Source organism: Alternaria metachromatica (assembly GCF_023757995.1).
Source record: "Alternaria metachromatica strain BMP 0045 chromosome Unknown scaffold_5, whole genome shotgun sequence".
Lineage (NCBI taxonomy): Eukaryota > Fungi > Ascomycota > Dothideomycetes > Pleosporales > Pleosporaceae > Alternaria > Alternaria metachromatica.
The window spans coordinates 1,180,838-1,201,158 of NW_026055496.1; the positions used below are offsets into that span (position 1 = coordinate 1,180,838).

At 51.9% G+C, this 20,321-nt stretch overlaps 7 protein-coding genes across 7 annotated transcripts; 4 read left to right on the plus strand and 3 right to left on the minus strand.

Annotated features, from left to right (window-relative positions):
- Nucleotides 1–114: 114 nt before the first annotated feature.
- On the minus strand, nucleotides 115–1,360 carry J4E83_003340 (uncharacterized protein; the record flags this gene model as incomplete). The annotated part of the gene is made up of 2 exons (XM_049330277.1): nucleotides 115–972; nucleotides 1,022–1,360. The coding sequence occupies 2 exons, from the start codon at nucleotides 1,358–1,360 to the stop codon at nucleotides 115–117; spliced, it is 1,197 nt and encodes a 398-aa protein (XP_049190773.1).
- Nucleotides 1,361–2,376: 1,016 nt separating this feature from the next.
- J4E83_003341 (uncharacterized protein) lies at nucleotides 2,377–4,002 on the plus strand (the record flags this gene model as incomplete). The annotated part of the gene is made up of 1 exon (XM_049330278.1): nucleotides 2,377–4,002. One exon carries the CDS (start codon nucleotides 2,377–2,379, stop codon nucleotides 4,000–4,002), a length of 1,626 nt encoding a protein of 541 aa, XP_049190774.1.
- A 3,968-nt stretch (nucleotides 4,003–7,970) lies between these two features.
- Nucleotides 7,971–8,744, plus strand: J4E83_003342 (uncharacterized protein; the record flags this gene model as incomplete). Its single annotated transcript, XM_049330279.1, has 1 exon — nucleotides 7,971–8,744. The coding sequence occupies one exon, from the start codon at nucleotides 7,971–7,973 to the stop codon at nucleotides 8,742–8,744; it is 774 nt and encodes a 257-aa protein (XP_049190775.1).
- Nucleotides 8,745–9,547: 803 nt separating this feature from the next.
- J4E83_003343 (uncharacterized protein) lies at nucleotides 9,548–10,918 on the plus strand (the record flags this gene model as incomplete). Its single annotated transcript, XM_049330280.1, has 1 exon — nucleotides 9,548–10,918. One exon carries the CDS (start codon nucleotides 9,548–9,550, stop codon nucleotides 10,916–10,918), a length of 1,371 nt encoding a protein of 456 aa, XP_049190776.1.
- A 759-nt stretch (nucleotides 10,919–11,677) lies between these two features.
- J4E83_003344 (uncharacterized protein) lies at nucleotides 11,678–12,637 on the minus strand (the record flags this gene model as incomplete). Its single annotated transcript, XM_049330281.1, has 3 exons — nucleotides 11,678–11,783; nucleotides 11,853–11,934; nucleotides 11,983–12,637. 3 exons carry the CDS (start codon nucleotides 12,635–12,637, stop codon nucleotides 11,678–11,680), a joined length of 843 nt encoding a protein of 280 aa, XP_049190777.1.
- A 2,066-nt stretch (nucleotides 12,638–14,703) lies between these two features.
- J4E83_003345 (uncharacterized protein) lies at nucleotides 14,704–15,657 on the plus strand (the record flags this gene model as incomplete). The annotated part of the gene is made up of 2 exons (XM_049330282.1): nucleotides 14,704–14,871; nucleotides 14,965–15,657. The coding sequence occupies 2 exons, from the start codon at nucleotides 14,704–14,706 to the stop codon at nucleotides 15,655–15,657; spliced, it is 861 nt and encodes a 286-aa protein (XP_049190778.1).
- Nucleotides 15,658–18,555: 2,898 nt separating this feature from the next.
- J4E83_003346 (uncharacterized protein) lies at nucleotides 18,556–19,749 on the minus strand (the record flags this gene model as incomplete). Its single annotated transcript, XM_049330283.1, has 1 exon — nucleotides 18,556–19,749. One exon carries the CDS (start codon nucleotides 19,747–19,749, stop codon nucleotides 18,556–18,558), a length of 1,194 nt encoding a protein of 397 aa, XP_049190779.1.
- Nucleotides 19,750–20,321: the final 572 nt, after the last annotated feature.

Below are 20,321 nucleotides of genomic sequence, written 5' to 3' on the forward strand. Positions count from 1 at the left end.
ATTCTCTTCGAGCAAATCATCAGTTCGTAAGAATTGATTAGGGCATAGTATGGCGATCTTAAGAAACCGCGGATGCAACGAGTAATAATGTGTCCATGCTTCTACATGGGGTATCTACCGTGTATCTTGCATGAGTTGTAGCAGACCTTCTGCGGCGTCGCTCTTAACACCGCCGACACTGCTAGCCAGACTGTAGTGTTGTTGCTTCATTCTTTGAAGCCTGTAATGCGGGTTCTCTTCCTGCATGTTGATGCGCTCTGCATCGTGCTCACCCATTCGTGTTCTTGAGTCAGAGTGCGGCGGGTAGTAATTTCTGGGTCGCACAGGCGATGAGAGCTGATCGGGGGCTACTGAGTGGGGCAGTTGAGGCCCGGGTGGTGAAGACGTGAATGCATAGCCGGGCACCATGCGCGATGATGCGGGCATGTTGCCTTGGGGTATGGCGAATTGAACGGGTGCGGGACCGAGTTTGGAGATCGGGTGGAAGGGATCTAGGTTGGCCCTTACGAAGACTGGTCCTTGATCGCGTCGCGGAGAAGATACGGTGATGTTGGGTACGCGGGGATCGCCTAGAGATTCGCGTGAAGTCGTCATGGCTGTTGATCTTGACGCGTTGAGCGCGTCCGACGAATAAGAGGCGCGAGCTTCATAGGGTCCAATGATATCCGCGTCGCGTTTCGTGACTTGGTTTGTCTTGAGCTTATACAGTCCAAACTTGAGACGCGTGCGCAACTGTTCGGCACGCGATTTCCTCTTTCCTTCCACGGGTGCTGGTGCGGGGGCAGCCGCTGGCATAGCTATACGTTCTCCATGTTCGCTCTTCTGGCTGGCACACAGCTCGTAGTTGAGAAGGTCGGAGAAGGACTGATTGCTCTTCTGGGAGGCTTGTATCGGCTCTGGTTCGGGTGAGGGTGTTGGTGTAGCGCGCTCGGTGGGGGATCCAGGATCCGCGAGGCCAATAGGGTTGTTCTCCTTCGATATGTCAGTGGTGTAAAGACGCGTCAGTATCGCGTATGCCTACCGTATGCTTCTGCACCGCATCAGTGGTTAGGCGCACGCCGGCGGTAGTAAGACTCTCGTTGCGGGCGTGGGCAAGCATCTTCACACTCTCAACGGCCTCAGCGCCGTCGACGTCTTCTATGCCCCTCTTCTTGCTGTTTGAGTTGGTCTGGGGAGTCATGAGGTTTTCCTTGCCGACCGGGTTGGTTGGGGTATGCGTAGTAACCTGCTTCAGCGGGCTTTGGGCTCGACCGACTTCAGACGGACCATGAGGGGTGGAGGGCGTATTTATGGCCTTTGGGGTGAGATCCCCAAGCACGCGTCGCGAGGGTGTCTTGGAGGGGGTATACTGAGTGGCCATGTTTGGCCGCTGCGGTGTTGTGGCGCTCATGTTGTCTTTGCGACTTGAGGGATATTGCGACGCGTTGAGACGGGACGAATGACGCGCGTGGATGCGCTCTTGTGATGTGGAACGGAAGTGTAGCCACAAAATAGTAATGAGTCTTTCTGTGTCGTGTTTCAACGTTGGGAAAGACAAATCAAAACAGAATTGGAATGAGGGTGATGGTGTGGGAGCAGTCGCGTCGCGGTTGGGGAAGTCGCAGCAGAGGCGCTAGGCGACGCGATTGGGTGGCATGTCAGGGTCCAGCTTGGCGAGAAGGCGGGATGGCGCCTGAACTAGCACAGCACAAAGTTGGCATGACTTGGATTAATTCTATTCCTCTATCCTCTTATCTGCTATTGTCACGCATTCGCATTGAATTAGGCGTCGAACGACACCTGTTGAAGCCCTCAAAGAACGCGTGGCATGAAAGACCTCATCTCTGCACTTTCCCCGTTGCTGTTGCTGCTAGCAGAGTCACCTCGACGAGTAATCTACGACACGGACACGGGGATGATGATCAATCCACATCTTCTTAGCCATAGTCATGTCGCTTTGCAGTGAGTAGACCACCCCGACTGTAGTACGGCGCGTCTCAAGCTAGAGAACCCACGCGTTCGTCAAAGTTCCGAGGCACTTGCACAGATAAGATAGCACGATAAGATGCAGCCACAGTTTCTGTGCACGAACCTACGTGCATGCCGGCCGCACTTGCCTACGGGTCTCCATTCCTTGTCTTACGTCATCAAAATAGAAGCAAATGCACGGCTACGCGGCTCCATTGCTCCACCATGATGGCTCAGCCACACCTACTCACCAGCACAGCCAACCCTTTATACACTCGACATTCAAACCTCAAAACCCCTACAATAGGACTTGTTTAAGTGCAGAGACTCACTTGTACCTTAAACTCGACTGAGCATCTATCATCAATCTGTTCGTTACCCAACTGAGGCATCCGTCACTAGTGTACTAACCCGATCAGCATATCCACGATGAAGGGCTTCCTTCAAAAAGCCAAAGCCGAACTCAAAGGCTTTACTCAACGCGACGAGCATTGCAACTCAAAATTCGATGGAACCGCTGAGGCACAACATCAACAGCACTTTCCTCCAGCCCATCAGCAAGGGCAGCAACATGGAATCAGCGATCCGACAACCCTAGATATACTTCGCTACCGCTATCATCACGGCACTAACCTCGGCTCTGTCTACGTCATTGAACGATGGCTTCAAGGTTCTCGATTTCCTGACGGTTCTGAGGGATCAAGCGAGCTTGCAGCAGTCCAGGCCTGGGTTGACAAGATTGGCATGGCTGAAACGAAACAAAAGTTCGAAGAGCATTGGGCCAACATCGTAACCGATAACGCCATCGGATGGCTTGCTAATGTAGCCAAATGCACTACCGTCCGCCTGCCCATCGGTTACTACGACCTCCCCGGAGCTGTTTTCACCCAGGGCACACCCTTCGAGCCGTACGCAGAAATATACACTGGAGCATGGAACAGTATCCGCACCCTGATCCAGCGCCTGCGTGCACGCTCTATTGGTGTTCTTATCGATCTACATGCATTGCCAGGAGGTGGAAACGCACAGGAACACTCCGGTACCAACAGTGGGCGTGCTGAACTCTGGACAAGCCATACCAACCGCGCGCTGGGCGTTCACTGCTGCCAATTCATTGCTGAGGACACAAAGGCTGGAGCTGAGATTGCCGGTCTCCAGCTCGTCAACGAGGCTGAGTGGGAATCAGAACGCATGTATGAGTGGTACGATGAATGCATAGCTGCTGTCTCTGCTATCGATCCTGGTATTCCTATCATCATCTCCGACGGTTGGCACCTAGAGAAAGCAGTCGACTGGACTTTGCAGAAGAACTCCATCTACTCGCACCCGCAGTGCCCAGTAGTGATCGATACGCACTATTACTGGGCTTTCACCGACGAAGATAAGGCAAAGACACCACAGCAAATCACGGAAGAGGCCGGTACCAAGCTTGGGCAGCTCGACGGTAAAGAAGGTTCTGTCCATGACCGCGGTGCGGTACAAGTCATTGTTGGAGAGTACTCCTGCGTTATGACCGAAGACTCTTGGGCCAAGGGCGGTGGGGTCCCCAAGGAAGAGCTCGTGCAACAGTTTGGTCAAGCGCAGAGTAGGCGGTACCAGCAGCGAGCTGGCGGCAGTTTCTTCTGGACCTGGAAAATGGATTGGATGCCTGGTGGGGAGTGGGGCTTCAAAGCTAAAACAGAAGATGGGAGCATTGTGCCACCTCAGTATACAGCAATGTCCGCTGATGATAGGCGAGGGGTGGTCGAGAAAGCCAGACACGAAAAAGACGGGCGGATGCATGAGGCTGTCCAACAGCACGTGTCTTACTGGAGTGGAGTGGATCCCAACGGTCACTATGAGCACGAAAAGTACGAACATGGTTGGCAAGTCGGATATCAAGACGCTCTTGCTTTCTTTGGGTGTGGAGAAACAAAAGGCGACAAGATTGGCATGCTCGAATTGTGGGTCCTCAAGCGAATCAGAGAGAGTGGATACAGAGGTGGCTTCACTTGGCTTTTCGAGCAAGGCCTGAGGAAAGGTGCGCACGACTGTTACTCTGCGCTCGGCATTTAATGGTTTGTGCACGGACGATATGGCTCTCGGTCACAACCGTTTGCTGTTGCTGCCTCAGTCACGAGGTACGTGCTCGGGGTGATGACGTTACGGTCAACTGTCGGATTCGCGACCTTCGTCGGTGGAACGTCTATAAAATCGGCAGAGACAAACATTCAAACAATGTATGTTGAGCGTACAGTGTCACTTTCTCAATGAATTTCCACGTCCCCTCTTCCACCCCCCCTAACTTGATCTCGCGCAATCCCTCAATTTCCAGAAAACGCCAAACCCATGGATCACACCCATTTTATACCCATTGGAACACCTGAAGAAGGGCCTGGCGAGGCGCTGCTTTTACTACATGACACACTCCCCAGGCGACCATATCAAGCTTATTGCGTCACCGAAGCCTCTTCACGACCGTCGAGCCCGGACAACCTTATTCCACAACCTCTTCGAACATCAACGACACCTGTATTGCAGGTTTTCATCGACACAGAGTCTGTTGAGACTGAAGACTGCGATCAAAACAACAACCTCACCCAGACTGCGGCAGGCAGTCCTGCGCAGTATGTCGAATCAGCAACATTACGCAGAACGGGACAGTATAGCAAAAGACAAACATTACTTCCCAATCGAAAGCTGTTGCCAGAGCGTACAAGATCGGGAAATACACCAAATCACATTACACGGGCTGTCACTCCACGCGGAAGCCACTCGTTAGCTCCATCTGAGGTGACGGTGTGCGACCTGCCATCATCACATCCACGGATGCAACAATCGACTCCTTCCAACAAAGAATCTGGTCGGACCGGCTCACACAAGCCAATTGAGCAATGCGATGATCTTTTGGGTACGTATCAGCGTCCGCTACCACCACTACCGCTCGGGGCGGCTTCAGTGATAGGCGAACAACAAGACATCGGCGCGCGGAGCGCAGACATTTACCGAAGTTCGGACGAGCCGGCTCATCCAGAATACTTTGAAGGAGAAAACGAGCTCAATACCCTCGATACTCAGGCGGGACCGCTGATCAAGAGAAACTGCTGCCTCGTTCCACGTCGGCCGTTGCCAGATTTACCGATAGACATCAGCCCAGATCATTCGAGTCAAGGAACTGCAGCGCAGAGCGCGTCTTCATCACACGTGACAGATAGACCCTCATATGACGCTGTCTTTGGTGAGTCGAGCATTAGTGCGCGAGAGCATCGTGTCTCGGGCAGCAATACACAAGAGCTCAAGGCTACTGACCCATACGAACCTCGCGGCCAATGGGATGACATTGACGATGACGTGCGACCCTTGCGGCGAACACAACCCAAAGATGCAAATCTAAAATACCAGTTTGGACAATTACCATCTTTCAGTTCAGCTTCGCCGCCATTAATCTCGCCACTCCGCGACAATTATCAGCACTCGGTCGGCAACTTCACAAACGCCGCGCCCTCTTTTCATTCGTCGACCGACATCCAAAACGGTCCCAGACCGCCTCCTTGGGGCTCATACGAAGATCTTGAGATGCAACGTCGACAGCGCGGCGATGCGAGAGAGCGCGCAAAAGTTAGAGGTAGCCGTTTGACGGCAGACAGCTCTTCAGTGTACCAGAAGTCAATGTCAACGGACAGCCTGGGTAAAGACCCTTCAAGAGAGGTAGAAGAGTACAGGGAGCAGATACTCGTAGTGTACCCGGATATGGAGTTCAATGGGGAAGCTGGGAGAGGTGATCGGGGATGGTGCTGCTGCGTCATGATGTGACCGGCTTGCCATTGATGCTCAATCCAGTCACTATGGGCATATCGCACTCATACTCGCAGAGTCTCCATGAACAGAGACGTGTAGTTCACGCTTCAACGACATACCTATCTCCTGACATATCAACATTGCGCACCAGGCCACTTCGGGCTTTACAACAACAAAGCTCAACTATCGCACCCATCCCTCCACAAATCTCCACCGCCAACTGAGTACACCACATCTTACATCCAGACTATTCAACTCATTGACAGCCTCCATCATGTCCACTGTCAAGGTCGACGGGAAAGCAAAGCCAGGACGCTCGAACACTGGCAGCAAAGCGCAACAGACTGCATCTGGATCAGCCGTCAAACCAGCCCCCGATAGCACCAACAGGTCACAAGTCACCGTGACAGTCAGAGAGCTACCAAGCACCTCCACAAAGACTCCAACAAAGCCGCACAACGCAACCAACAGCGTAGCATATGGATTGAAGAAGACCCCGGTAAAACCTCACATTGTTCGAGCTTTAGCAGAAGCAGAGGAGGAACGACAGCGGGAAAGGGAAGTCGAGGAGCTCAACCGTAGGAAGAGATTGGGACTCGCGCCATGGCAGAGATAGAAGGTAGTCTGGTACTGTCAGAGTTTTGGGTTTTGACATGTGGTTTCAGCATCCTAGTAGGTTATTGCTATTTTGTTTACTCAGATAGCGAAGGGGCGATTTCTTTCTTTTCTATACTGAGGGACAGTAAATGTACTTTGGATAATCTTGCGCAGGCTTGCGTAGGATCAGCTTTATATATTATGCTTTTCGAAACAATGACACGTATGCGCATGGTTATCGAATATGTCACGTGAGCCTACCAGTAGACGTTATGTTGGCTACAGATACTGCTTACTGCCCTTGAGTGAGCTGAGAACAGGCATGTGATGTTTGAAGTTCGATGAGACGGTACTGTAAACTTCAGGCCCTTGCTCCAGCCGGCTAGGTGATCACTGTCATGTGTTTCTCCGGCGTGTGACTCACCATCCCTGATCAATCCGCGGTCGTCGTTGACGTCTTTTGCTACACTCGTGGGAAGGTTACACAAACAGCCCATAAGTCCTAATGAGTCAACGCTGTCGTAGTCACTAGCTTGGAGTCACCTAGGTCAATGCACCCACGGTAGCTTTTGATTTGTGACTGATGCTCGGAATCTACAGCATCAATGATATGAATAATGAATGATACTGTTATCGCAGGTGTGACTAATCGCAGATATAAAAACCCCCCAGTGCCTACCTGGCTTTCCTTCACATACACATACTCATACACCTTCGTATACGCGCCTATCTTCACAAGATATTTACAACATATCTCGTCACTTCCTTGGTCGATCGGACGAGCTGTGTCAAACAGCCGTAATAAGACGAACTTAGGCCACATTTTCTGCATTCGTCTTCCGCGGTCTATAATGACGGATCCAACGAAGTCTAGGAACACCACGATAAGTTTCGAAGGTCGCACTCTTCCTGAGAGAACAGAGCTTTCGAAGCTCTTAGGGCAAGGTCGAGGTGATAAACAGACAACCGGAAAAGTTCAAGAGACGCAGAAGGTGAGAGATCGCGGCTGCAGACGCGGAACAAAGCACGACTAACTGCTAAGATAGGAGCCGGAAATGTTCAGTGAGAAAGACCAATCGAAGACTTGGTCCCTTAGTGGATCTCTTGGAGTCCCTGAAATCCCGTGGAAGGGTTCAGAGCGGAAGGGTCCAGATGAGAAACGCAAATAGGACGAGACTATCCAAACTACACCGGAGGTCTGCTTACTCGAGAAGGTTCTGAACGGTTGTCATTCATTGAATCGGTTGTATCGGATGCAGTCAGCTTATTGAAGGCCATTTCGTACGTCTGAGAGTTTGGTGCAGCGTGGTATCATGTGGTCAATGTGAACGTGTCGTTTGCACCAATAAACATGGACTACAATCAGGTACATTGAAATGAGGTCAAATATATCACAGCATCACAGCATCACAGCATCACAGTCTGCCGACTTCAATCCCGATGCCGTCGACTGAAACAAACACAAGACAAGTGCATCACACACAGCACTATATAAAGCCGGCTATACCCCTAATCTGTCTACATAACTCGGCACTCAAGCACTGCATCACTAAACATCACTATCAAGACTCTTCAGCACCCACGCCAGGAGATTGTAGTCCAGAGTCAGCTATATTTATTCATAGTACCGATAATCGACCTCTATCAAGATGCATCTTCCAGCCCACAAGCTCCAGCTGCGCCCTAAACTTACCAACGTTCTACAACACTCAAGCAAGACTTCCACACCCAAGACCCCCGAGGCTCAAACTTCAACCAAAACGGACAGCGGTATCAACACCAAAGACAAGCGCAACATCAAGATCGGCATTGCCGCACTTCGTACCGTCAGCAAATGGACCGATAAAGCTGCACTGACGCTCGAGAAGCTCGAGGGCCAAGAAGCCTCGAAGCACTGCCAGGATCGCCAGGCACGCTTGATCGCAAGAGATGGCAGTGAAGGATACGGAAAGAAAGCCCAGGATACCGGGGTATGGAGAAAGACTGTAGTATACCCGGTACCTGCCCAGGTTGGTAGTGCTAGGAGTATCGAAGTACACGATCAGCCAAGAGTGTACGGAGCAGCAACACCTTCCAGTAAAGAAGAAAGCCGCATTGCGGCCAGCGCTGTGGAGCTACCGCTCGTCCAGACTCATCATGCGCATGTCTTGGCTTCCGTTGAGGAGTACTATGACGAAAGCAGTGATGACGAAGACGAAGGCAGTACTTCTCGGCAGGTTGGCCTCAACAGCTCCACAGACGTTGGTGCAGATGAAGATACCGATGAGGAAGATACTTCCGATGATTCTAGTGACGATGAGAAGGAGGATGACAGCGATGACGACTCGGATAGTGAGCAACATGATAGCTCTGATGATGCTGAGGATTCGGACGAGGAGGAAGCTGAGGCGAAGCATCAGATGATCGTGAATGCTAAAAATTGAGGAGATGAAGAACGGAGGTAGAGGTGGTTTAGGTATCTCGTATGTGAAGAGGACGCGTTGTTGAACGATGTGGTCTTGAGGGCCTTAAGGGACGGGTTTTGACGTAGATTAAAGACTTGAGCGGAGAATGGCAGTAGTAGCATGAATCTACCTATAAATAAAGTGTTAACGCATGGCTGTACTTATTCTGCGAAAATTGCGACCTTCTGGTACTCCAGGGCTCCACTAACCTCCAGCACTGAAGTAGGAGATGCCAAATGGAGGGATATATACTAGCTAAGATGTTGGAAATGGAGTCGAATGATTATGTTTGGCTATGTGGTTGAAATATTCCAAAGGCCCGAAGTGAACTGCACGTCAGGCAGCATTGGTTCGGCACATATGCCGTAAGGTTTACACAATGACGTACCTGTGTAACTGCAACAAAAAGCCACCGCGAAAACCTCCAAACAACTTTCGTTTGTGAGATATTTGACCATCCCTTGGTATACCAACCAATAAGTATTAGCGAAGTGGCAGTGAAGGCAACCGGTACAGTAGTCCGACGACAGGCAGTGAAGGTAGGCTATCTGGCGGCTGTTAACGGCGCTTTGCAAACACTCCACAGCGCGTCACTCGTCCTCTCTCACCTTACTTGCACGCCTTGGGCAAGTTTTACGTTTGTGTTTTCATCCCACGTGCGCCCTAGCCCGAAAGTCGTGGATCGGCTTTGCCCTGCATTGTTCGTTCAGTTCGGTCCCACCCACATCCTCCTAGCAACGCCCGCATCCTCGCAGTCAACATCACGACTGTCAATTGCGAAAATGTCAACACACTTTCGCCCGCGCGCGACTACGCCTGGCCCGCCGAGCCCTACACGTCCATCAACAGCGCGCTCCACGATTCGCGCTATCTCGCCGTCGCCGCCACCGAGTTTGGATGAGGCTTCGCGACAAGATTCTGCGACTACTGGGTCACCGAATGTTGATCTTCACAGTGCATCAGAGAGTGCGAAGGTACGGCCAAAGAGCGATGGCTACCCGCGAGCCTACGTGCATGGTTCTGGTCGTGAAGAGTCGGACTTCGCCGACTACACCACAACAACAGGGAACGGTAACTTCGGAAGCTCTCCCGCAAACATCACTGCCAATGTCACCATCAAGAGAGGCGGCGGAATGATGACAAGGCGGTCACCGGTAAAGCGCGGTTCCAGATCAACAAGTCCGAAGAAACGTCCGTACAGTACACCGACGGAGCTGTCTTCGCACCGCGAGTCGACATTGCGTGACCAAGACGACATAACAGCCACCAACCCGCGAGATGCAGAGATCCAAGCTGGTGACTACGTCGATAGCGACGCATACACCGACTGCCCAGACACACCCACCCCGATGACAAACTCCCAAAAGCGCTCCGCCTATCTCCCGCTCGGAACTCCGACGCCCTTCCCAAAGTCCACGCGTTCATCCAAGCCCAAATCCAGATCAAGCCTTCCTCTTGCCACCCCTACTACTACGCCCACAGCACCGACGCCAAAGCTCGAATTCTTTGAATCCTTCGACGAGCAACCATCCTATGGCTCTGGGCTTTTCAACACGGACCATCCTCAGATGTCTATTGGGCCAGAAGACAAGCTCATGGCGTTCTACACCCAGACTGAGCGTCGGAAGATGCGTGAACGAGCGCTCGCAAGGGCTGCGCAACCGGAGAGGGCAGTGCCTGGCTCTCAGGCAGACTACGCGACAACGTCAGATCACCCAGGAAACGACGCCTTGGTTATGCAACAGCCCCTGCGAGAGGAGGACATTCGTGCGCGCATGCATCTGGCCCCTGCACAGCAGGCCATGGAATCACCGCCTCGGAAGCCTATGTCAGATGCGGCTGGCAACGTAGCGCGACACGTCTCGCCATCCGAGGGCTCATGTGTCTCCGGCGGAACGGTCACTAGCAAACGCTCTGTCTTCAGCACGCCGGGCAGAGACGAGCTTGAGAGGAAGAAGGCGATTGTAGAGACTGACGATGGACCATTTGCTAAAGCAGTGAGCATGGCAGATCTGAATGAAAGACGCAGGGTGGTCAGTGAGGAGGGAGCACAAGGTGTTCGAAGGAGCGAGGATTTGGAAGCAGAGGGCATGCAGAAGAAAAAGAAGGAGGGTAGGACTTGTGGTATGGGTATCGGGTGCAATGTCATGTAGAGATTGTCAAAAAGCTCGGAGATGTTTGTATAGACTTTGCATCGATGCGACGGAGGATGGTTCTGAACCGTAATATGAACGACAGCAATGAGTAACGATGAGGCTACTAGTTTGATGCTTAGCATAATATTGTAAAGTAACAATGAAACTGAAACTTCTCTGACGCGTGTGACAGAAGTATATCGCGAACAGACAGTGAATGCGACCACTAGCGAGCGCAACCGCAATACACTTTTGTTTGCTTCTTCGACGTCCAACTCTTCACTCGTACAACCCACTTTAAAGATCGCGACACATTAGCAGCAAAATATCACGCAATGGATGCCGCGCCCGATCGAGTACAAGCGCCGTATATGCTCGACAACCTGACCGCCGACGCGCAGCGAATATCAGCGAGCCTGCCACCGGACGGCTGGGATTCAAGCTCCGCCCTCGTGGGCTTAAAGCGTGACGTCAGTGGGGTATCGGTCGTGGTGAGTAGCACCAGCCCTAGACGGGTAACTTTGTCTGTATCAGCTGCTAACTAAAGGCTCCGTGAAGCCGTCAATAGCTGCGCCGGGCGATGTCAACAATGCTGGACATGCGCGCGCTGGGCTCTTCGCATGGCTCCGGCGATTAATCCGCACCGCTTGTCGTCGCTTCCGTAAACGCCACAAGAATGCGAAAGGCTCCTAACGGAAGGCCGGGTGGTTGTTGAACACTCCTAGCGATCGAAGAATAAGACATTGGTATGTGTAGAATGCGTTTTCGAGAGTCGAGCTAATAGCGCTTCTTAGATGAAGAATCGGCTGCGATGTCGAGTGCCTGTAGGATATCGGTACCGAAGACGACAGTCATGTATGCGGGGAAGATGACCCAGAGACCACTGCGGAATCAGTTAGCTTTTCTGTCCCTTGTAGTACGAGGTGCAAACAGATGCAGGATATCAGCTTACTTCATGACAAGGTAGAAGACCAAAAGCGTTGCCCAGTCGTTATGGCGAACGTTTGCGAAACCAGAGAAATACTCATTAAAGTCTATCATGGTTAGCCTGTGTATTGCCCGTGTGTCGCATGTGTACGTACAGTAGAGTACTGTCTTGCTGACTGTCATAACTGCTGCAGCAAACCCGATGATGAGCGCGCGGTTGCCAGTCTTGCCGCGTACCTTCCTGCCGCCAGAGAGGAACTTGCCCACGCCCTCGCTGAGCTGCAGGCCAGTACCTCCAGATGTAGGGACACTGTGGTTGTATATGATCATAGAGTAGAGGCCGTATAGCACAAGCTCCACAGCGTTCAGCATGGCTTGCGCGCCGCCAAACCCATCATGGTTTTCCCATCCGGGCCATCCGTATACGTGATCGATCGAAGCGTAAATCTCATATGGCTTCCAGATGGGCCATTGAAGCGCGCCACCGGCCATGGTATGTGGGCGCAGAAGAACATAGAGGGTGTCCCATAGCACAAGCGGAATCGAGATGGCAAGCCAGACTATCGTAAGATTGGATGCTGTGTGGCACCACGTCGGCTCGTCGATTTCGGATGGAGAGGGAGGGCTGATTTCGGCTTTAGCATTGGAGATTGCGCGCCTCGCAAGCGACTTTGGTGGGGGTGAGGTATTGAGGTCTGGGGAGGTGGGCGCTGGGGACGCGGTCGATGTTCGTGATCTTGGCGTCTTCTTGACGGGTGATGGCTCCGTGGCAGGGAAGTCGCCTTGCGGATGCGAGCGCGTAGACACCATGACGATGAAGAGATCAAGACGGCGTGAAGAATCTGGAGTTCAGCAGCAACTGCGAGAGGCGCAATGGAAGGGAGAATGTAACGTGTCGCAATGATGCAAAGGATGCTAGGGAACTAGTGGAGAACGGCTTCTGCTTTAGCCGGGCGGGGCTGTACCTGAGACGGAAGGCGCCTTCGCCCTTGATCCAATGATGCACCAAAGTTCAACCTCGATTTTCTCATTGGCGGCGCATCATTGTATCCCCTCACTTTTACGACGCGCTCTCATTCCTCACTGCTCACCTGCATGGGGGGCTGCAGAACACTGCATTAAACCCACTCCGAGAAAGTGCATGGCACGCCACACCCGCTGTTGCTGCGACCGTTTGAATGTGCACATGGAACAGTCACGAAGAAGTTTGTCGTGACTAGAATCTGGATTGTGGGATAAAAAAACAACCATGATTTAAAGAGCAAGCCCAGGGGTTGCGCTCAGCTCATGCAGCAAACAAAAAGAAGCGATTGGTTTCCAGTGGAGATGCGCTGTTGCGGCACGGACAGCTGCGGCGAGTACAGCCGCCGTGATGTTGGAAGCTGACCAACGGCCTTCACTGCAGCAGGATCATCTCAGCCTCAAGTGCATCTTTTGCAGTACAAGCCTTATCGCCAGCAAATCTTCCATTGTACTCGGGCCCATTGACGTTCATGTCGTTTCTCCTCCGCGCGGGCGAGGTTCTCAAGGGCCGCATAGGCAGCTACACGATCATCAAGCAAGTCTCACCGACACTTTGGTTTGCGAAGTGAGGCCAGGATATCGCCTTCTATGCCTTAGCCACTGACAGCTATGCAAGGGACCAAGGACAAACAAAAGTGGTGATCAAAGGCGGACCTCCAACGGTGCGAGTAGAACGTGATGCGCTCAAAATGTTCCAGCATTGCCCTCATATCAGACCAATGATCGACGAGATGGATGGGCCACCTGCCATGCCTCCGCTTATTACCTTGCGGTATCTCGACAGTGATGTCCTAACTGCATCGATCGAAAGGAAGTTGAGCCGAGAGGAGCTGAAATATGTTACTCGGAGGCTGTTGCTAGCTCTGAATACTCTGCACGAGAAAGGCTATGTGCACTCGGGTACGTATGCGCAATCCATTCGTTGAAGTAAGTGGACCGGCCTGACAGAACGACAAGACGTCAAAACCAACAACATCTTCTTCAATTTTCAGGAAGGACCCAACCGCTTCGCCGATGTTCAGCTCGGTGATCTGGGCGACTGTTGTACGGTGGACTCAGAGCGGGCTCGATCCGGAAAGCTTGTGGGTGCGCCTGTGTGGTCTAGTCCAGAGGTTATCCTAGAGATGCCTTGGAACACCGCAACAGATATATGGTCGTTTGGTACCGTGGTATGTAATGAGATTCGGCTGAAGATTGTCAGAAAGCATAAGCTGACCGTCTGCTCATCAGGTCATCAGTTTAATCTACGGTGGGGATAGGAATCTGTTCCAGCCGCAAGATGTAAAGCGCGGTGAACAAGGGTACCTGTTAGGTGTCCTCGAGCGACAATTCCGCTATTTTGGACCCTTTTTTCCACCGTTTATAGAAATGGGTGACGGAGGGATCGCCCAAGTCATACAGTATTTGATGGAAACGATCCCGTATGACGAACTAACACCGTTCGCGTCTGTCACGGAAGGACAAGTGGCGAAGAAGGACAGGGATTTCATCTCGAAGATCATGCAGCTTGATTGGAGAGATCGACCTACGGCCAAAGAACTTTTGGAGGATGAGTGGTGGCAAGATGACTGAGATAGCTTTGGTTTGTAAGGCGTACCGGAATCCCCACCTGTACGATGTGTATTATGAGTTGTACCATACACTATACTGATGGTAGAAATACTAGATGTCTCTACTCAACGCTTACGGCCCCACTCGAGTTTCACTCTCAAGGCTCCGATTCCGTGAAAGAGGGCTACAGAAAAGCGCCACCTCGCTAGCGCTCTGTTTAGCTCCATCGATACAGAAAGACCATTGCATCGGTACAGCCAAAGTTGGCGTTCCATTCACGTCTCTACCTATCGCCATCAACCATGGACATCACTGGGCTCGATCGCGCTACCGGCAGACTGGTCATCCAGATCAGACTAGACGAGATTACAGAAGCGCTCGAAGGCGTTCAACTCGACGACAATGGTACTGCAAGCTATCGCGCTATTCGTCACACGCTTCAAGATCAACTATCGATCATCTATGGGCAGGTATGCTGTTAGCCTACAATTAGCCGGACACTCCGCGAATCTGCGATAATATCCCACTACGCTGAATGCATTAAGATACTAACACATCAGCAGGATACTGATAACGAAAGCGACAATGGCGACGAAGCAAGACGTACGCCATCGAGATCAAGCAGCGACACCTCCGCGAATAACTCCGATGACGAAGGCGTCGTAGCAGAGGAAGCAAGTCCCACACCAGAACTCATTGAGGTGCCGGAGTCAGAACCCGAGCTGGAACCAGAGGCTACTGCCGATTGTGGTGCTTGCGGTGATACAAAGCCCGAGAAGGACACCATCAAGCTTGAATGCTCCCATGTATACTGTAAGGACTGCATCGTAGATCTATTCCGATTCGCTGTCCACAAAGATACCTCACTCTTCCCGCCTCGATGCTGCAAAGCCACCATCCCACTCGACACGAACGAAAACGGCGTGAAGGGCTGCAGTGTACTACTGCCTGCAGAGCTATTGACCGAGGTCAATGAGAAGAAGGCGGAGCAGGAGAAGGCTCAAGAAACCCCATGTTCTGGTGCGGATTGCGATCACGTTATTCCGAAAGAAAACATCAGTGGCGGCGTTGCGACATGCAACATTTGCGACACCGAGACGTGTACGGTATGCGAACACGAAGCGCATAAAGGATTGTGTGCTGAGGATGATGACACCAAGATATTGATGGCCACAGCTGGAAAGGTCATGTGGCAACAGTGTACCAAGTGCAAGAATCTGGTCGAGTTAGACACAGGCTGTTTCCATATCATGTGAGTGCAGCGCGCGAGACACTCGCATTTGAACTTGCTGACAAATATAGTTGTCGCTGCAGTCATCAGTTCTGCTACATGTGCGGCGCCACATGGAAGACATGCATGTGTCCGCAGTTCGACGAGGGTCATCTTTTAAGGCCGACTCCTACCGATGCTCTAGACATGGCACCGACCGTTTGCCAGCACGTGTGGAAACAACATGAAGGTACCGCATGTGCGCGATGTGAACGTACCGATCTCTTGTCCGTCATGCAATGCACTCGCTGCCTCCTTGAGCAGTGTAGTCGTTGCGTGAACAACAGATAACAGTATGGATATCATTTCAGAATGAAGGAAACTGTTCTTACAGCGAATGGAGAGTTGATATGATTAGAGAGGTATTGGTTTATTCCTGGCTCGATAGCACGGTGGAAATGCAAGGGCTCCAGGCTGATCAAAACATGTCGGTCTGCTTCATTGATGCTAAATACCTGTGTCATTTTCTATTTACCGACCCTCTTCAGCGAGATCGAAAATTCAGAATACGCGAGCAAGTACACACACGAATGATCTTGATGTTGCTTTCGTCACGGTTGTTCCTGCAAGTCACCCAACTTGTCGTTAGTGCCTTGGCGATCGACATGACAGCGGGAGTCCAAGGACTGCGCCGCACAAAATCTTGTGCGCCATGTCTTCTTCATCCGCGAACATACCACCCAAGATGAGACGATAAAGCTGTACGTATATACAGACTAGTACCGCTAACCAAGGGTTCTCGCGTCAAATACACCATGTCGACTCTTTTCCGGGTCGGCCAAGTTCTCAAGGGCAGCATCGGGACGTATGCAATCACTCAAGAACTCAAAGAAGCTGTCTGGCTCGCCAAGTCTGTGTTAGGGTGACGATAGAAACATATAAACTTCTAACGACCGCCAGAAACCAAGCGCAAAAGCTGGCGGTGATCAAGGCCCAGCAGGGTCACCATGGGGTTACGAACGAGCGAAATGTGCTCAAGAAACTTCAACATCGCAGCCCATACATTAGATCAATGATCGAAGAGATTCAGGGCCCAGATCTCCCCGTCACAATCGCTTTGGAGTATCTTGACACAACCATTTCAGAGGCGTCCGCGGAAAAGGCCTTGAATAGAAAAGAGCTGAAGCACGTTTCGCGCAGCGTTCTAGAGGCCCTAAAAAGCCTTCATGATGACGGCTATGTACACGCGGGTATTCATTGTCTGCCGCTAGGAACCAAATATTGGAGCTGATTAGACTCGAAGATCTCAAACCGGACAACGTCTACGTCAACATCCAGGGAGGCGACAATCGGTTTAACGAGGTCAGACTTGGCGACATGGGGAATTGCTCTCATGTCACCAGTGCAGGTCCTACTTCTGGGACTCCGTGTGGCGCAAAAACATGGGTAAGCCCAGAGATCATTTTGCAACTGCCGTGGAATACAGCTGCAGATATCTGGGCATTTGGATTGCTGGTAAGAGACTCCATATGATACGTTTCGGTCTCATCTCGAATGAATCCGACGTTGCTGGGCTGACGACTCCCGTGATTAGTTTGTGCACATGCACTACGGCTCTCACTTCAACCTATGCGTCCCTCAGGGCCAAAAAGCTGAGGAGGATAGGGAAAATCTCCCCTTGCATGTTCTTCTGCGACAATTATACTGGTTCGGGCCGTTTCCAAACAAGACCGTCGAGATAGCTGATGAAGAGATTACTAAGACTCTAGCGTCTCTAAAGAGGAACAATCTACCAGCGCAGCAGGGAATGTTCAAGGTCATCTCAGAGATGGAGCTGTCAAGGAAGGATAACGAGTTTGTCCGTAGGATAATGAAGATGGACTGGAGGGATAGACCGAGCGCGAGAGACTTGTTGGAAGATGAATGGTGGGAAGACGAATGAGGGACGGCTAATGACATACCGTGGACGGCATTAGCATTCGCGTTTTTGGTGTGATACGCCAACGGGGTCATGAGCGATGTATAACACTTACTGTACCATAGTTTACTTCACTCAACACAAAGCGCCCTCCGGGCTTGCTCTCCTCCACACAATTACAATTGTCTTTACCAGGCAATCAACAGCGTTATAAATACCTCCCTTTCCAAGATCCTGTCTTCGCTCATCATAACACTACCACCCAGCGTCTTCAAAACATACGAGCACTTCGAAAGTCAACAACGCGATGTCTTACCCACCAAACAGTCCCGACATCGTTCGTCGCCACCCCCAACATGGCATCAGGACAGCTGGTGCGATCGACTCATCCTCATTTCAACCATTGTCATCTTCGATGAGCGCTCACACCATCGTCTGCGCGGAGGATGACTGCAACAACAAGCTCGATGTCGTACCACATGGAGACCATGCTGGGCTTGTCGGCATAGACAGTGCGATATATATCAAGGCTAGGTGCAAGGAGTGTGAGCCGCCAGTGACTGTAGCGAGTTGGTGGGAGGGATACGAGAAGAGCGAAGAAGGCAGTGATGATTGGAATGAGGAGTTAGGTGATTGGGCGGATGAGTTCTGAGACGACAAGAGAGAATGATGGCTGGGACGATGGTAGAGGCAGCCGCACGACGTCTCAAAAAAGATATTCCATGTAATCAGTAGAGACATGGGGGTTTAGAGATTGGGTTGGATTAATACACATCTGTATCTACCATGTATTCCAAAGTCACTTTATTTTGACTTCTACGTGCGCGGTAATTGATACCCTAGTGAGAGCAGGAAGAAGAAAGTGCTAAGACATCTGAGTGCCTGCGCATGCTTGTTTTCATCCCTTCAGCTGTCCTTATGGCCTAGTGAGATGCTGTTAGTCTCTTTTACGCGCCATTATACAGCCAGTGAAAAGATAGTGTCTGTTAATCCGAGGTGAAGGCAAAGGCTGCGTTCAGCGGTCTTCTAGCGGGTGCGAGTGCGGCCTCGAAGCAGCTCCGCCTCCTCCGCAGTGACGGTCATCAGACCGGAACCCTTCTCGTCCATCTTCTTCCTCAGCGACTCAGCAGCAAGTCGCTCTTTAGCAATGCGCTCGTGCTTCTCGGCCTGGTTGTGCTCCCAACGCTGACGGCGCTCTTTCTCTCGCTGTTGCTCCCGGCCCTCAACCTGCCTCTTTGCCATTCCAGCAAAGAATATATCAGCGGACTCCATAGCTTTCCTTAACCGAGTGTGCTTCTCCAAGAACGCCGCAAAGTCTTCAGGGTCGGGTATAAGGCGTTTGTAGCGGTCGTGGCAAAGGTGGTTGACCATCGCGGTCCAGAGTGGGTCTTTGTCAGACGTGGCGTTCTGTTCGACGGCAATGATCTCTTCGTAGCTCGGAAGCTGGGTCTTGAGGTACTCGACATAGCCGGCGTGGATGTGGCTGCAGTAGCGCTCCATACCTAACAGGCGAGCAGCGCGCAGGAGAGCAACGTCTTCACCAAAGGTCTTCTGAGCCGGGACGGCGTAAGCCTCGAACTCGTTGCACGTCTCCTGCATCCAGCCGATGAGTAGAAGGCGGACTGCGCCAGGATGTATCTGGCCACGTGAGAATACATATTCATGCGACTGGGGATTAGCTGAAAAGTGCTTGCTGAGAACGGTAGAAGCAGCCATTGCTGCGCGCTTGGAAATGCCCTCAACGAATGTATCTCCAATGCGAACGGTGACGCGAGGGCCTTGGAGAAGAGCTTGACGCTGCGCTCGTATCATCTCGAGCAGGTTGTCGACAGGCTGATTTATGACCGGGGAAGACACCGGTTGAGCTGACTGCTTTGCTGCAGTCTTTGGCTGGGGCGGGACATCGGCAACCTCGGCGACGGAAGATAACGACGGCGTAGACAGCTTGGGGTCGGGTCCAGTATTGGCAGCGGGCTGAAGGTTGATCTTGGTAGAAAGTGGCTCTTTGGGCAAAGAGGCAGTCGCAGAGGCGTCAGTGTCGGCGATGCTGACGGCCTTGACGGTCAAGTCTTCGCCCTGATCCGGTATGATGTTCTTGGTAGTATCAGCAGACTCGGCGGAACCAGCCTGCTCAGTAGAGGAAGCGGTGTTCTTTACGTTCTTGAGGAGTGCCGCCTTCTTAGCAGTCCTGTTGCGACGAGCACGCGCAGACTTAGACATGGATTGGCCTTGAACAGCTGGAGATGGCTCACTACATGTGGAGTCAGTATATGGAGTGATTTCAATGGTGATTGAAACGTACGATAGTTCTGCAGCTAAGTGGCTGCTTGCAATGTCCGTGGTCGCCATCGCAAATACGATGATGATGCGGCGCAGACCGAGCGATTTGACGTGGAACCGAGTCTGTTGGTGGGAGAAGAGAAAAGACTTGTTCTTAGGAAGGAGTAGATTTGGGGCAGAGTCCAGTACTTCTAGGCAGCGAGCTCGAGGCGCGGTTTATTTACATGCAAACGGACGGGGCCCAGTGCACGTGACTACCTAGGTAGGCAGGGACCCGAGCGCAGAACGGTCGCACAACGCGAGGAAGCCGGATTGAATGAGGAAAGAGCAATGTGGGGTGGTCCTAATCGGGGCTCTAGAAAATCATGAATATCGCCCTCATCGGACTACTCGTGCCCGTTTTCATACTCCTGGCTCTTTCTAGTTATGCTGATGTAGCATCTCATCGCAGCTTTCTTACGCATTTGGAGAAGGCCATCGCGACTGCTGAACCATGTGCCTAAACCGCTATA